Source organism: Strix aluco, chromosome 17 (genome assembly GCF_031877795.1).
Source record: "Strix aluco isolate bStrAlu1 chromosome 17, bStrAlu1.hap1, whole genome shotgun sequence".
NCBI classification, from domain to species: Eukaryota; Metazoa; Chordata; class Aves; order Strigiformes; family Strigidae; genus Strix; species Strix aluco.
This window is the reverse complement of record NC_133947.1, coordinates 17,590,607-17,606,572: the sequence shown is the minus strand read 5'-3', so window position 1 is coordinate 17,606,572 and position 15,966 is coordinate 17,590,607. Positions and strand designations below refer to the sequence as shown.

Genomic DNA, 15,966 nt, shown 5'->3' with positions numbered 1-15,966 from the left:
CAGAGAATTCCCTGCTAGCACCTTCTCTGTCCCTGGGAAGCAGAAGTGTTCACATTGCTTCGCAGATTCGCTTTTGTGCAGAAAACAGTAACACTTGTTCAGAACGAAAGAAAGCACAGAGCCCCAGATTTTATGTTGTTCTGGAGAGCTTGCAGAGCACTGGGGAAAGGCAGGCTGAGAATTCCCTGCTAGCACCTTCTCTGTGTCTGTTCACATTGCTTCGCAGAATCGCTTTTCTGCAGAAAACAGTAACACTTGCTCAGAACGAAAGAAAGCACAGAGCCCCAGATTTGCTGTTGTTCTGGAGAGCTTGCAGAGCACTGGGGAAAGGCAGGCTGAGAATTCCCTGCTAGCACCTTCTCTGTGCCTGGGAAGGAGAATTGTTCCCTCTGTTTCGCAGAATCGCTTTTGTGAAGACAACACTAACACTTGTTCAGCATGAAACAAAGCACAGAGCCCCAGATTTGCTGTTGTCCTGGAGAGCTTGAAGAGCACTGGGGAAAGGCAGGCAGAGAATTCCCTGCTAGCACCTTCTCTGTGCCTGGGAAGCAGAAGTGTTCCCACTGTTTCGCAGAATCGCTTTTGTGCAGAAAACACTAACACTTGTCCAGAATGAAACAAAGCACAGAGCCCCAGATTTGCTGTTGTCCTGGAGAGCTTGCAGAGCACTGGGGAAAGGCAGGCAGAGAATTCCCTGCTAGCACCTTCTCTGTGCCTGGGAAGCAGAAGTGTTCCCATTGCTTCGCAGAATCGCTTTTGTGCAGAAAACACTAACACTTGTGCAGAACAAAAGAAAGCACAGAGCCCCAGATTTTATGTTGTCCTGGAGAGCTTGCAGAGCACTGGGGAAAGGCAGGCAGAGAATTCCCTGCTAGCACCTTCTCTGTGCCTGTTCACATTGCTTCGCAGAATCGCTTTTGTGCAGAAAACAGTAACACTTGCTCAGAACGAAAGAAAGCACAGAGCCCCAGATTTTATGTTGCCCTGGAGAGCTTGCAGAGCACTGGGGAAAGGCAGGCTGAGAATTCCCTGCTAGCACCTTCTCTGTGCCTGTTCACATTGCTTCGCAGAATCGCTTTTGTGCGGAAAACTCTAACACTTGTTCAGAACGAAAGAAAGCACAGAGCCCCAGATTTGCTGTTGCCCTGGAGAGCTTGCAGAGCACTGGGGAAAGGCAGGCAGAGAATTCCCTGCTAGCACCTTCTCTGTGCCTGGGAAGGAGAAGTGTTCCCATTGCTTCGCAGAATCGCTTTTCTGCAGAAAACAGTAACACTTGCTCAGCATGAAACAAAGCACAGAGCCCCAGATTTGCTGTTGTCCTGGAGAGCTTGCAGAGCACTGGGGAAAGGCAGGCAGAGAATTCCCTGCTAGCACCTTCTCTGTCCCTGGGAAGCAGAAGTGTTCACATTGCTTCGCAGATTCGCTTTTGTGCAGAAAACAGTAACACTTGTTCAGAACGAAAGAAAGCACAGAGCCCCAGATTTTATGTTGTCCTGGAGAGCTTGCAGAGCACTGGGGAAAGGCAGGCTGAGAATTCCCTGCTAGCACCTTCTCTGTGTCTGTTCACATTGCTTCGCAGAATCGCTTTTGTGCAGAAAACAGTAACACTTGCTCAGAACGAAAGAAAGCACAGAGCCCCAGATTTGCTGTTGTCCTGGAGAGCTTGCAGAGCACTGGGGAAAGGCAGGCTGAGAATTCCCTGCTAGCACCTTCTCTGTGCCTGGGAAGGAGAAGTGTTCCCACTGTTTCGCAGAATCGCTTTTGTGCAGAAAACACTAACACTTGTTCAGCATGAAACAAAGCACAGAGCCCCAGATTTGCTGTTGTCCTGGAGAGCTTGAAGAGCACTGGGGAAAGGCAGGCAGAGAATTCCCTGCTAGCACCTTCTCTGTCCCTGGGAAGCAGAAGTGTTCCCACTGTTTCGCAGAATCGCTTTTGTGCAGAAAACACTAACACTTGTTCAGAATGAAACAAAGCACAGAGCCCCAGATTTGCTGTTGTCCTGGAGAGCTTGCAGAGCACTGGGGAAAGGCAGGCTGAGAATTCCCTGCTAGCACCTTCTCTGTGCCTGTTCACATTGCTTCGCAGAATCGCTTTTGTGCAGAAAACAATAACACTTGTTCAGAACGAAAGAAAGCACAGAGCCCCAGATTTGCTGTTGTCCTAGAGAGCTTGCATTGCACTGGGGAAAGGCAGGCAGAGAATTCCCTGCTAGCACCTTCTCTGTGCCTGGGAAGCAGAAGTGTTCACATTGCTTCGCAGATTCGCTTTTGTGCAGAAAACACTAACACTTGCTCAGAACGAAAGAAAGCACAGAGCCCCAGATTTTATGTTGCCCTGGAGAGCTTGCAGAGCACTGGGGAAAGGCAGGCAGATAATTCCCTGCTAGCACCTTCTCTGTGCCTGGGAAGCAGAAGTGTTCACATTGCTTTGCAGAATCGCTTTTGTGCAGAAAACACTAACACTTGTTCAGAACAAAAGAAAGCACAGAGCCCCAGATTTGCTGTTGTCCTGGAGAGCTTGCAGAGCACTGGGGAAAGGCAGGCAGAGAATTCCCTGCTAGCACCTTCTCTGTGCCTGGGAAGGAGAAGTGTTCACATTGCTTCGCAGAATCGCTTTTGTGCAGAAAACACTAACACTTGTTCAGAATGAAAGAAAGCACAGAGTGGAAGCAATGTCCTCTCGCAGCGGCACAGCAGGAACAGAGAACCTGCCATGGACAGGCCCCATCCCACCCCGAGGATATGCACCGCCCACACCCATCAGTGTCATGAAGGCACCAAGAGCACACCCACAACCACCACCTCAGAGGCCAGCACCAAGGGAGCCGACTCCATCTCACGGGATGGGATCTCAAGGAGCGAAGCATCCATGGGTCACGTCACCTGACTGTACGCTTGCTAAGGGCTTTGTAAAGGAGCCCCCGGCAGCGCTGTCTGCGGGGTGGGTCTGTACTTTGGCGGTGTCGGGTCTTTGGCCACCCGGGGAAGCGGCGAGTCGCTGGGCCGGCCTGGGGCTGAAGGCCGGGCCTGTGCGGCGGGCGTGGCTGTGATGCGCTCTGGCCACTGTGACATCACAATGGGTGAAGGTTATAAGAGGCATCAGCCGGCAGCGCTGCCCCAGCGTGTCCTGCGCCAACAGTGAGTGCACACGCGGCGGGAGGGAGGCTGGGCTGGACGAGGGCCGGGGTAGAAACGCAGCCCCCGGGGGGGTGGGTTCTCACCCTGCAGCCAGGGTCCAGCTGCTTGCGGAAGCGCCTTTGGCAGGGCCCGGTGACGCCACCGCCAAGGCTGGGCGCAGGCTCTTACCTGTCCCCAGCTCCCCGCGGCTGCCATCCCCCCTCCCCCCGCCACCGGCTTGCTGCCTCCCAGCCCCACAGAACCCCTTCTCTCCTTCCTCCTGCAGGCCATGGATGTCAAACAATTGCTCGTCCTGTTCGGCCAGCTGCACCTGGTTGCTGACGAGCTGGACGAGGACACGCGTGAGCGCATGCAGCAGCGTGGGGCGTGGCTGAGCCAGGCGATGACTCGGTCGCTGCAGGAGCTGCAGGAGCTGCAGGAGCTGAAGCAGAGGACCCAGGAGCAGAGTGGGTTTGCCTGGCCAGCACTGCTCTTTGCTGCCTTGCAGCAGTGGCAGTTCTGGGCCATTGCTGGACTGCTGGTCCTGCTCCTCGGGCTCTGCTGGTGGCTCAGGAGAAGGAGCCCTGAGGTGGACAGCAGCGGCAAAGAGAGCTCCAGCAGCGACACAGAGTGGGAGGAGCAGGAGGAGCTGGAGCAGGAGGAGGAAGAAAGCGAAGGAGAAGACCCCGCTGAGAGGGATCTGGCCAGGATTTTTGCAAAGCGCATCCAGTGGACAGTGCAGAACCTGGCCTACAGGAGCCGGCTGGTGGAGGAGCTGGTGGCCACCCTCATCTGTGTCTTCCAAGAGCGCTTTTCAAAGAGTTTCTTCCCAGTGCTGCAGCCACCGATCGGGGTGGGCAGTGCCTTTGAATGTTGGAGTCCCCGCGAGGATGACGCTGTCTACCGCCTGCTCGTGCCCCTGAAGCCCCCCCGTGGGCACGCCTTCCACCTGGAGCTGGGCACCCCGGGAGAGATGCCGGCAAAGCAATCGCGTGTCCGCGTGGAGCTGGAGTGCACTTGCGCGAGGGAGCAGCCGGTGAGGGACATGCTGTGTTTCCTCCACCACCCCGAGGAGGAACTGAGGAGGAACCAGGACCCCAGCCTCCTACAAACCCTCTGCACCAGCTCCTACCTAGACGTGCAGAAAATAGCTCTCTGGCTGCAGGGTGCTCTGAGCTCAGCCTGGGTGGCGGTGCCTCAGTCGCATCGCTACAGTCTGAAGGTGCTGCCCTCCCGCCGCTCCTGCAAGCTGCGGCTGATGAATGCCTCCAGGAGAACCCTCCTGATTGAGGTGATCTTTGGGGTGCAGCGAGGCGACTCGGACATCTTCCTGAGCAGCCAGACTCGAGAGTCCACCTTCACCCCAAGCACAACGTGGCCAGAGAGCTGCGCTGTGGCAGAGGCGAAGTTCTTCAGGCATGTTGGCAGGCAGGCCCCATGTGGAAGCTGCCACCTCAGATGCCTGCAGCTCTGTGCCCGCATCCTGGTGGGCACAGGCTTTTCCACCTCTGCCTTGAAGACAGCTGTGATGCACCTCCTGACCACCATACCCCTGTCAGACTGGCGCAGGAGGGATCTCCTGCCGCGGCTGGAGGACATCATGCAGTACCTGCGCCGCTGCCTGGAGGAGAAATGCCTCAACTACTTCTTCTTTGCCAATGAGAACGTGCCCAAGGAGATCGTCTTGCTCCCAGCCTTCCAAACGGCCGAGCCCCTCAACCTCTTCCAGCACCTGGAGCAGGATCCGGCTGCCCACGCCCAGGCACTGCGTGAGTTCGATCAGCTGCAAGATCGGCTCATAAGACTGCTCTTCTACGGAGAGTGAAAGAGGTCTCTTCACGCTCAGAGCTGTGTTTGCGGGGCTCACAGCTGATGGCAGATGGTGATGATCTCCCGGTAGCAGGCAAAAGGAAGGAGAAGGTGGCACGCTGATGTGCCTCCCTCCGTGTGTTCGCTAGTGTCCGGGTGGAGAATGTTGCAAGGAGGCAGCTTGTGACAGAGACTCCTGTTAGCACCTGGACAGCGACTGCCCTCCTGCCTCGAGAGCGTCCATTGCCTCTGGGAGCTTTACCCTGTGCAAAGTTGACAATAAATGCCATGTCTGAACAAATGCTGCATCTGTGAGTGTCTCTGCATCACGTTGTCAGGGAACGTGGGCATAGTCCCCACTGTCCGAGCGGGGAGCCCTTTGCACAGGGCACACATGTGCCACGACTGCGGAGCGGGCCTCTGGCTGCTCTGGCTCCCGTACGAGCACGAGACTCGTTCCCCATACCCTCTCGTGACCTGCAAGCTCAGGTTCCCACCGCCTTATCGAGGGAGACTTAGCACATCCAGCAAGGTTAGCAAAAGCTTTTGTGATGTCTCCAGTTCAAGGCATGCACTCGTGCAGTCCATGCCACGTTTATGAGAAAGCGGGGCCTCGGCGGTGGCCATTCTGGGGGTGAAGAGGGGGGGCGACCGCGTGGCCCCAGTGGGCGCTGCCGCGGGCGGGAGGACACCGATCCCGGAGGAGGCGCCGCGAGCCGCCTGGCCCGGCCCGACCCGACGTGCTGGGCCCTGCCACAGCCCCCCCCCGAGCCTCCTGTGAGGGCTCTGGCAGGAGGAGGGTGCCCGAGCTGGGCGCAGGGTCGGGGGCAGGCCCAGAGCCCGACGGTGGGCCCGGCGCTGCTGCCAGGTCATCCTGCTTCTGCCCCTGCTGTCTGCTGCAGCCGCCAGGGATCTGCAGGGGCTGGGCAGGGCTGCGCTTGGAACTAACTGCACTTGCTAAATATTCAAAAGCGATCCTGAAAACTCATTTCTCCAACTTCAAGGGCCCGCTGGACTTCCCGCCCATTGTAAATACTGGTTTGGGGTCCACAGGGGCCATGGGCCAGGCACGGCTGGCTGGGCCCGTCTCCTCATTCTGCTGCCATCGCTGAGCAGGGAACGCTATGGGGAAAAGAAACCCTGGCTCAAGTTCTTTAATAATAGACAAGGTGAAGCTTCCCTATATCATAACGGCTTCTTGCTGGCTGTATCAGCAGCACTGTCAATGTGCTGTGCTGGGGCTGTGAAGACTCAGAGAAAAGCTGATGCAGGAGGAGCTGAGTCTGTTACAAGCTGCATTCGCTCATCTTCGTTCTCTTCATCTCCCAGGTGCTGCAGTACCGGACTCGGTGTCAAGAGCTGGAGCAGCAGCTGGGAGCAGGAGGGGTGAGTGTGGAGGTTGCTAACTACAGATAGTGCACGTAGCATTCGTTCACACAGACAAACAGCTCCTGAAAACAATGACGGAGGAAACCAAGGTTTTGCTACCCAGTGATTTAAAGAAGCACTGTAAGTTTGCTCATCAGTGTTTTGTCCAGTTGCCATTCTTACAGCAGCCAGTAGTCCCATAAATGCCAGCCCAGAAAACCCGTTGAAGAAGGATTTTAATTTTGTGGAAGAGTGCTTTATTGCTGGAGTGACATTTGTCCTAGGTCTCAGTACTCTGAGTACTCTCTAGTACTGCTTGTTACATTATATGGCTGTCTCTGAAAAAGAGTCAGCTGAAACATAGCATTTTGGAAGGCAGGAATGGTGGCGTTCAGCACACAGAGCTGGCCCTCTGCTTTTCTTTCTGCCTGACAGCTAAAGTAAACCAAGGAAACAAAGGATAGAAGAGTATTCCCAGGCTTCAAGTCTAAGTGAGCACTCGCAGTCATGAGTTAAGGATATCCAGCTGTGAGAGTGCGACAGTGGGAGGCTGAGGAGAGCCACTCCCACTGAGTAACACCCTTCCCCTGCCTTCCCCTCCATGGTCACGACACTGTTATGCCTGGAGGAAGCCACAAGCTCCTGAGGTGCCAAAGAAACGGAGGGGAAAGCGGTGGATGCTGACAGTAGTGAAGGGAACACAAGAATTTGACTAAACATTCCCTTTCTTCTTAAGGGATCCCCTCCAGGCAGGTGGGAAGCCACAGAAGACCACAGCCTGGAGAAAGCACTGCTTCAGTTGGAAGAGGAGCAGCAAAGGTAAAGGGAAGAAGTGTTACCTTACACTTGGTATCCTGGATGCTTATGGAAACCTGTCAGGTTCTACCTGGTCTCCTCAAGGGAAGCAGCTGGGCAAGTTGTTTAGAAAGGAGAAAGGTCCACAGACTGTTCTGTGGTGCAGTAATAGTGTTGCGTGCTGAATGGCTCTGTTCTGAGCAGGGGGTTGCTCTGGGTGACCTCCAAAGGTCCTTTTCCAGCCTAAATTATTCTATGATTCAGTAGGTGAGCTACTCAGCAGAGCCCCATTTTAGGTTTAGAATCAAACCCTGATGTCCTAAACATTTTGTGGGGCATGAGTTTTCCTGTTTGATTCTCCCTGAATAGCACACCCTGTGCTTTTAACAGAGTCCCCAGTAGAGCACTTGGCACCACAGGCATCTTCTGCCACATTTCTTTCTTTGCTTTTCTTTTTACCTCTGTCCAGGAGATAAACTGTGTGTGCTGTATTACTGTGATGGTTTAGCCCCTGCCAGGGTCTGAGACCACGCGGCCGCTGCCCCTCCCCCACAAAGGGAGTGAAATACAAAGCCCCGGGGCTGAGATAAGGAGAGGTTTAATACAACAGTGCAACAGCAACACAACAAACAACAACAATAACAATAAGAATGACAGTAATAACAGTGAACAGAGCAAAATCTCTACCAATACAGCAGTGAGAACAGAGCCAATCCCACAGTACACACGGTAACCCCTTGTCCCGCTTCGGCACCAGGATGTGACGTCGGCATGGTATCTGAATAACCTGGCTAGAGCTCCCCCCCATTGCCGGGGAAACTTAACCCTATCCTGGCTAAACCAGGACAGTTACATATGTTGCAAGCTAAGGTGGGAGAAACACGACCATGTTTTGATCTAGAAACTGAGTTTTGTGCTTGTTCACAGGGCAGCAGTTCTTTAAATTTTGTTCTGGAAATGTTTCCTGGGTGGGATGTCAGTCTGTGGCCACAAAGTCATAAGCCTGCAGTGCCTGGCTCTTCAATTTTCAGTGGAAAGTTTCATATAAAGCTGTTTCCCCTACGTATATGGTGCTGTCTTTGTGGTGTGCAGTTTACTGGGTCAGCAAGGTGGGGTCTTTGCTACAGGTCTTACCCAGTGTATAGTATAGACAGGGAGAGGCTTAAGGAGAAGGTGAGGGCAGTGGTGGGTACAACCGTTGCAAGGGAAAAGGACATAGAAACTGAGGAGAGTGGAGGAAGAGAGGTGGTCAGGACAGTGATGGAGAAAGGTGATGCACCCAGTGATCACAGAGCACGAAGGGGAGGCAAGACGTTAGCTGTGGGCATCATCAAAGGAAGGGGGAATTAAACTGTAGATGGAAATTGAAGGCTCAGAGCAAGGAGAAGCAAATGATTTTGCCATCACAGAGAGATCTTAGTTAATCCTAGAAGTCACTTTTGCTGCCTCTCAGTTTGACAACAGTCGGCGTTGAGGAGTTGGAAAGTCACAGGGGTGCTGCCTGTGGACAGCAGTTGTTCCGTGACCTCATTGCTGTTTCTCCCTTTCCAAGGTGTGAGAATCTGGCAGACGTGAACACTCTCCTGCGGGAGCACCTCGATAAAGCCCGAGAGGTTAATTCAGCCCTTCAAGAAGATGTTGGAAAACTGACAGCGGATTGGATGAGGGCCTGGGAGGAGCTGGAATTGAAGGAGAGCGAATGATGCAGTGAACGTGAGGTAGGGATAAGGCTGCGGGAATGTCAGACGTGATGCCAGAGTGGAATGAGAATGCATTTTATTTCTGGCACAGGTGACTTGCTGTGTGAAAGTTGTGGCTCCATCGAGGCTGTGTTGGTGCTGACTGCAGGAGGCAGGGGCGTGAGATGGAGGAGTGTCAGCAGACTGTGGGGATGGGAGATACCCCCTGCTGTGACCACACTGCTCAGTCTGAAAGGCAAACGCTTGCTGTTGCTGGATGTTGTAGGGCAGTCCCACATGAACAGTCGTTGTTTTAACAGTTCCTAAATCTATCTACAGCAGTGCAGAGCAGAGAGGTCTGTGTGTTTTCAGGCTCAGAGTAGCCAACAGCAGAACAGGACAGGCCTCCCTTACCAGTAGCCTGTTGTAAGCAAACAGGCACTGGTCTTGGAGGGGCTTGTTTTTGTCTTCTTCCACCAAGACTGTTCGACACCTCTGCGAGGCGAGGTGATGAATCATGATCAGTTTGCTTTGCTGATCCCCACTCCTGCAGGAGAAGTGTGGATGTTCCCTTCTCTGAAGTCAGGTGGCAGGTCCACCGAGGATGCTTCTGTGGAACCTCTTCAGTCCTTGATGCCCCTGTTGGAATTGTTATTAAAGGAGACCTGGTGATGATGGTTGTACTCTCTCCTATCTGAAAGACTCGTACAGTGACAGCAGAGGCTGAATTGGCATTTCTTGTTGTCTTTGCATGTTTAGCTTTCTGACAGCTACTTAAGGGGTGAACGTAACCGTCTGCTCAGCCTGTGGCGCCAGGTGGTAACCTTCCGCCATCATTTCCTGGAAATAAAGACTGCCACTGACCGGTGAGTAAAGTTCAGGCTGGATCTCTTGCAGAAAAAAATGTAGCTTCACTTCACAGCTGCTTTTTTAGCCTTGATGTTGCTTTAGTTGCAGCTAAAGATAGGATTTCTCCTTTGGCAGTCTGAAGCAATGCCATTAAGCATGCTTTTGGCTATTTTCAGAATATTTTTTGATATTTCTACCTCTGGTTTTCTGAGCACACTGTGGGGCTCAGGCTATAAGCAGTGCAGAGGCCCTGAACAGATAAACTGACTCTGTTGATGTTTGGGTGCATTAACACAGACAGTGGCACATGCGGACAGCTTGGAAGAGACTCACCAGAGCTGTGCGTGCAGCATGTAGAACGGTCCCTTTCACTGCCTTAAATCTCACTGGCTTTCTTCTCCCACTGCTCCTGATGGAAAGGTCATTCATGAATATTTTTCTTTTTTCTTCTCATTTCCAGCTTACATTTATTCTGGTCAGTTTGCATCCATTTACTCCTGTAGCAACATTGTTGAGAGAAAGAATAGCTTCTTGACCCTGTTATTGCATTTATCCAATGTATTTTGCTTAGTTTGATACCTTCTTTTGATGATTGTTTTCTTGTTCTTGGTGTCTCTGGGGTTCCTTTCTCACAGTTGCCTTCTATGCAAACAAAACCAGTGTAGCCATAATAGTACATTCTTCTGTTGAAACTGCATGCAGTTTCAAACTGTGAGTTACTGCCAGCCATTTACCTTACTTGGCTGTAAGCTTCCCTCAATGTGCAGGGTATGCCTTGACCTACTAGTTAATTCTTGAAGCCTTGTGGCTGTTCCATACATTTCTTCTTATCTCTGAGGAGAAAATAGCCTCACTCCTCAACCCGTCAAATCGACCCACTGCTCAACTATCAGGATGTGTCCTGATCCCAAAGTGTCAGATGGATGATTTGTCCCCAGCAAAGATGTCATCTTTCCTGCCAGCTTTTACTGCTGCACCATTAACATGCTTCAGAAGTGAGTCAGCTGATAAAGATGGTGGTGTGAGTATGATCTCTTTCTTGATCCTTCTGCAGAGATTTGTCCGAGCTGAAGGCAGAGCAGAGGAGGCGTTCTGGCTCTGTACTTGTAAACTGCTCCCGCCTGAACTCTGGCGTGCAGCTCTGGGAGCCCGTCAGTCTGGGCAGACTTGTCCTAAAGGGTCAGGCACAGCAGCAAGCGGAACAGGAAACAAGCCAGAAGACTTGGGAAGTGATGCGCTTACAAGTCAAGGGGGACCTGGAGAAGAAGGAGCTTCAGGACAGGTAAATGTGTTTTAAACTTTGCTATTACCAACATTACCTTTTGTGGCTGCTTCCTGGATTCATAGACGGGCTGTGTTCACGTTTCAAACCCACCCGTTCTGCACAGCCTTGTTTCTGTCCCTAGCCAAGCTATGGCCTTCAACAGCACAGGTAGAAAAACACGTCTGACCCACAGAAGCTTTTCTAAGACAAGGCTGGAAAAGAGATCACAGTGTATTACAGTGGTTTTGCTGTTACCTGATTGTTGGTGAGAAGTTGAGACCAGCATAAAGAGAGCTGTGTCTCTTGTACAGCCCTTGGTACCCCCAGGGCTGTGCAGAGGAGTTGGGAGGGATTTGCCCAGGGCCATCCTAAGCCCCTCTGTACTGACAGTTCCTTACCAGACTGAGTGCAGAAGTCCTTTGGGGCAGGAAGGGCCATTTTGCAACATCAGGCATATTAACCTGTAGAGATGAACGCTGCCTTTGCTGTATTTTCTGGGCTGAACTTTCTCTGCTGTGCTTCTGGGAGCTGCTTAGCTCTTCAGCGGGTGCTGGTGTGCGATGCTTTTGGAATGGCACGTGGACCTTCTCTTCTCAGGGTGACGGAGCTCTCAGCCTTGCTCGTACAGTCTCAGAAGCAGAATGAGGAGAAGGAGAAGACCATGAAAACACTTAACGACACTGTGGAGATTCCAGTATGTTTTACCTTTATTTGAGAGATGGCCCAATGTTTGTTCTCCAGCTTTAGCACAAAGGGGTGTGGTTTCCTCAAGAGAAAGAGCGGTGAGGACGCTGACTGTGTGGGAGCATCAGGCACGTGTGAGTCAGCCCAGGGGCAGGCAGTGGCGGGGGAGCTGCAGACAGTTCCGGGAGTTGCACCAGTGCTATTCTGCCTGTGACTAAATCTCTAGGGATCAAAGTTCCTTGGAATCGACAGCTTCATAGCAGCCTGTGAAAACCAGCTGTTGGTCTTTCTCATCTTAAGTTTTAGCAAAGAAGGAATTTAATAGGTGTGGGAAGGAACATACTGGAATCACTAGGGCTGAGGCTTGTCAGCACGACAATGCTGCGGAGGCTGGGAATGCTGCAGAGGGGAGCAGCTCTTACCCGCCCACCCTTTGCTTATTCTATTCTCAGGAAGCAAGTCGGTTAGAGAAAGAATATGAAGCTTCATTGACTGAAAGTGTCAAAGAAGAGAATCTTTCCCTCCAAAAGCTGATAAAAGATATAACAGAGGTGTGTACAGAGTTGGGACCACATCCCTGTAATTTGATTTAAAAGTACTTGAGGAAGGCAAACGACTGGCCCAGGGAATAGATGGATGTTTTATACTGTCTGTGTTAACTGCCACTGGGTGTTTAATTATTATACCACTTTTCTGACATAAAACCTGCTATAACTTCTGAGTTGGCTGTCCTGTGACACTTGAGCTAAGTCACTAGAAGTTTCCGTACCTTTGCCTTTCCCGTAAGGTCTCTATTTGACTATGCTCTCTGAGTTGGCTGCTTGACATTTGTGTTCTAGTGTTGCCTGGAGGCTTCTCCCACCTCCTGGAGCAATGACTCTGTTGTTCTTTAGATTTTTATAGAAGGTCACTGACGGAATCAATGCACTTGCCAACTCTGCTCCTTCGCTCTGCATTCACTGACCATTATTATCTCCCCAGAATTACAACTGATCTAACTGTTTAGGGCTAACTTTAGCTTAGTCCTAAACCTCACTCTAGGGAGGGGGGTTTAATCATCAGATGTTTTACACAGCTTCTCACAAAGTCAGTTCTTTCCCCTTATGTAGTCATTTTTATCCTCTTGGGCTACTGCTCAGAATAATTATAAACATTAGCTTTTTCATTGCTCTTTTCCAGTATTCATCAGCTTCCTTCTTCCCTGGGTAGCATTAATATTTCCTTTCATTGTTATTTCCAGTGCTCCTTGTGTCTGTGGCTCTAAGAAGCTGAAGGAGACTAAAATCATTCAAGAAACTGAGCATTCAGTCAGCCTCCAGCCACTTCACACTTGTTTCTTCTTGTTTGTAGTAGCTGTATTCAGAAATACTTGTGACCACAGGGACAAAACTTCTTTGTTGACTGAAGAAATGAGAGAATTGAGTTTTTAATGACTCTAGGGTGAAGTGGGGGCAAAAGGAGAAATAGACAAAGAAAATCAAGTAGAATGAGCAGAGAGTAACAGCTTGATGTGGGCTTTCAGGTGGTGTTAGATGAATGTGCCAGCGTGGTCACTAACAGCTCCCAGCAGGCAGAGTCTAGCAACATCCTCTCTTGTCTGAGCTCCGTTGATGCAGAGCGTGCCTTTGTGTTGGTTCAGGAAGCACTGGCAAGGAGGAGAGGAGCAACACAGGTGAGAATTTCTCCTTGTCTTCACCACTGGCCACAGGCTCAGCTGCTAATGCCTTGCTTATCTTGAAACCTTTCCATTCACTTAGCCAGTTTCTTTCTAGCCATCCCACTCTTGGTACTATATCACCTCACCAGTCTCACCAGATCTGTGTTCTGCTGCTTTTCTCTCTTTGATCTCCACCCCCTCATCACAACTTTTGCCTTCAGGTGAGCTGTCTTGCTGCTTGCTTCTCTCACAGCTATCAGGATCCATCTTCCCTGCTCCTTATTGCTGTTTGTGCTTTTCCCTGCCCATTCCTTGCAGGCCCTAAAAGAAGAGCTCTCTGCCAGGCAGGACTCTATCAGTTTCCTGCTGCACCAGCACAGGCAGCAGGAAGAGAAGTGCAGGAAGCTGCAGCAAAGCCTCGAGCAACTGGAGCAGGAATGCCAGATGGCCAGCAGCCACCAGCAGCACCTGCAGTCGCTGGTAGAAGCACTCAGAAGGTGAGTGTTCCCTCCTCCTCCTGCGGTCTGGAGGCAATCTGCTTCCAGTTCTGGGAGTTCAGAGGTGTTATGGGCAAAGAACTCGCCTGCCCTCCCCATGTATGCCCCTGTTTGGCACTTCAGCATCCTCCTGTCACTGCTGTTCCTGCTCTACTGTGAATCCTAAGGCTGTCCTGGAGACTCAGAGTGACATTGGAATACAAGACACCTCCCTCTCGACATGTTACTTCTCTGAATTCTGTTCTTTGGGGCCCTTTCCTAGCCACGGCTTCTCAGTGAATGAAGGCAAAAGCCTGCCTGCCTTCCTCTGTCCCTCTCCAGTGACCTTGTGAGGGGAAGGGCAAGTTCTTCCTTACCGTGCTGCCCACAGCGCCAGCCTGGAGTGGCTGGAATGGCATCCGTGACTCTTCAGGCCTGTTCATTCTTCTGACTGAGCCTTGTCTCTGCAGTGACTGTGCAAACCTCAAGAAAACCAGGGCAGAGCTACAGCAACAGCTTGAAGAGACGGAGCAAGAAGCCTCGCGTCTGCGTCAGAGTAACACTGAGCTGCAGCTGAGGGAAGATTCAGCCCGGGGGAGAGGGTGGAGCAGCAGCAGAGGATGGAGAGAGCGCGTCGTGACCAGGAGCTCCTGTGAGCATTAAAACTTCCTCTGGGCAGGGGTGGGCGCTGCCGGACGGTGGGAGGCCCCCCTAAAAGAATGGATTTTGTCTGCTCAGCATGTGTAGCACAGACTGGTGAAGGGAGCCCGTGGGCAGGGCTGGGTCCCTGCTGACACACAGCAGAGGTGCCTCCTTGTACTTTCTTTATGGCCCTTGAAAAAAATCATTCCAAAGCTGACCAGAGTAGTTGATGACAGGCCTAAGGTGAAACAAGGAGGTTCAGGCTCAATTTAAAGAGAAGAAAAAATGGAACCATGAAGGCAATCCTGTGGCAGAACAGGTTGCTCAGAAAGGTCGTGCAGATTCCATCCCTGGGAATTTGGAAGCCCCAGGTGGATCGAGCCTTGAGCAACCTGGACTGATCCCATAGCTGACCCCAGGTGCTTTGAGTGGAGACTGGGCTAGAGGCCTCCTGGGGTCCCTGCCAGCTTGAATCATCCAGTCATTTTATGGTTATTGGATTGGAAATTCATACAGATCTCCCCAAATAGATTGCAGGCTCTTTCATCGTTTTATTGCCGCAGGCAAGAATAATGGAGAGAATGTTAATCTGGACTTTAAAAGTCTGTCTTATGGACAGAAGAACTTTGGAAAGTCTGATATCTGATGTATCAAAAAGGAGAGAGAGAGCTAACAGGCAGGAAGCTGTTGAGAGCACCTGAACTTTTTGGAAACCTGTGATTTCTGGAAGCTTGTTTTACTTTCTCAGTGATGAATGTTTCACCTGGGTCAATGACAAAGACTGATGCAGCACTAGGCAGGAAATTACAGCATTCTTTAGGGGTAAAGAGAAAGCTGTTGCAAATCATTCAAACTGCCATATCTCGGAAATAGTATGTAATCTTGGTTTTGGAAATGAGACTGTTTTTACATTAAAAACTTATTTGTCTTTCCCCTTCTCATAGGCTGAAGGACTTAGCTGCACTTGAAGAAAAACATTCTTTATTACAGAGTGAGCTGGTAGTTGCAAGAGAGAAACTGGAGGAATCGCACCTTCAGAGGGATCTGCTGAAGCAAGAGAAACATGAGCTTACCATGTCCCTGGAGAAGGTGTGGTCACCTTATTCCTAGGCAGCACTGGTGGGAGAGGGAGTTGTGATAGCAAGACCAGCACAGGTGCCGTTTCTGTCAGTAGAAGACAGTGACAGTGTTGTTCTCCTTCTTGGAAAAGGGTGATCAGACCACATAGGCTCCTTGGTGCAGTCAGTCCCCACGTGGTTATTGGAAGCGCTGGACTGGGGGTGTGTCAGAGACACCAAAGGGGATCTGGAGTCGCTGCTTAAAGTCAGGGATTTTCTTGTCTCTGCTTTCATGTTGTTCTTTTGTCTCTTCAGGCAGAGCAGTCAGCAGCAGAGTTGAGAGGGGCTCAGAATAAGCCGAGTGCTGAAGTAGCTGATCTACACGTTGCAGCAGCGAAGATGAGCAGTGTCAGTGAAGCTCTTGCACTGGATAAAGTGCGACTGAACAAACTTGTGTTGCAGGTGAGCAGTTGCCAGAGATCTTACGAAGTGTTCGTCTGCAGCTGCTGCTGCTTTTCAGACTTCTTGCCTTCAGACATATGACTGCCTGAATATGGAAATGTTCC

The 15,966-nt window shown here is 51.4% G+C and overlaps 1 protein-coding gene and 1 pseudogene across 1 annotated transcript; both read left to right on the top strand.

Annotated features, from left to right (window-relative positions):
• The first annotated feature begins 3,237 nt into the window (after window positions 1–3,237).
• LOC141931238 (inositol 1,4,5-trisphosphate receptor-interacting protein-like 1) lies at window positions 3,238–4,944 on the top strand. The gene has a single exon (XM_074843123.1). The coding sequence runs from the start codon at window positions 3,409–3,411 to the stop codon at window positions 4,942–4,944; it is 1,536 nt and encodes a 511-aa protein (XP_074699224.1). The 5' UTR covers window positions 3,238–3,408.
• Window positions 4,945–5,322: 378 nt separating this feature from the next.
• LOC141931237 (uncharacterized) overlaps window positions 5,323–15,966 on the top strand; it is a 33,807-nt pseudogene continuing 23,163 nt past the window's right edge.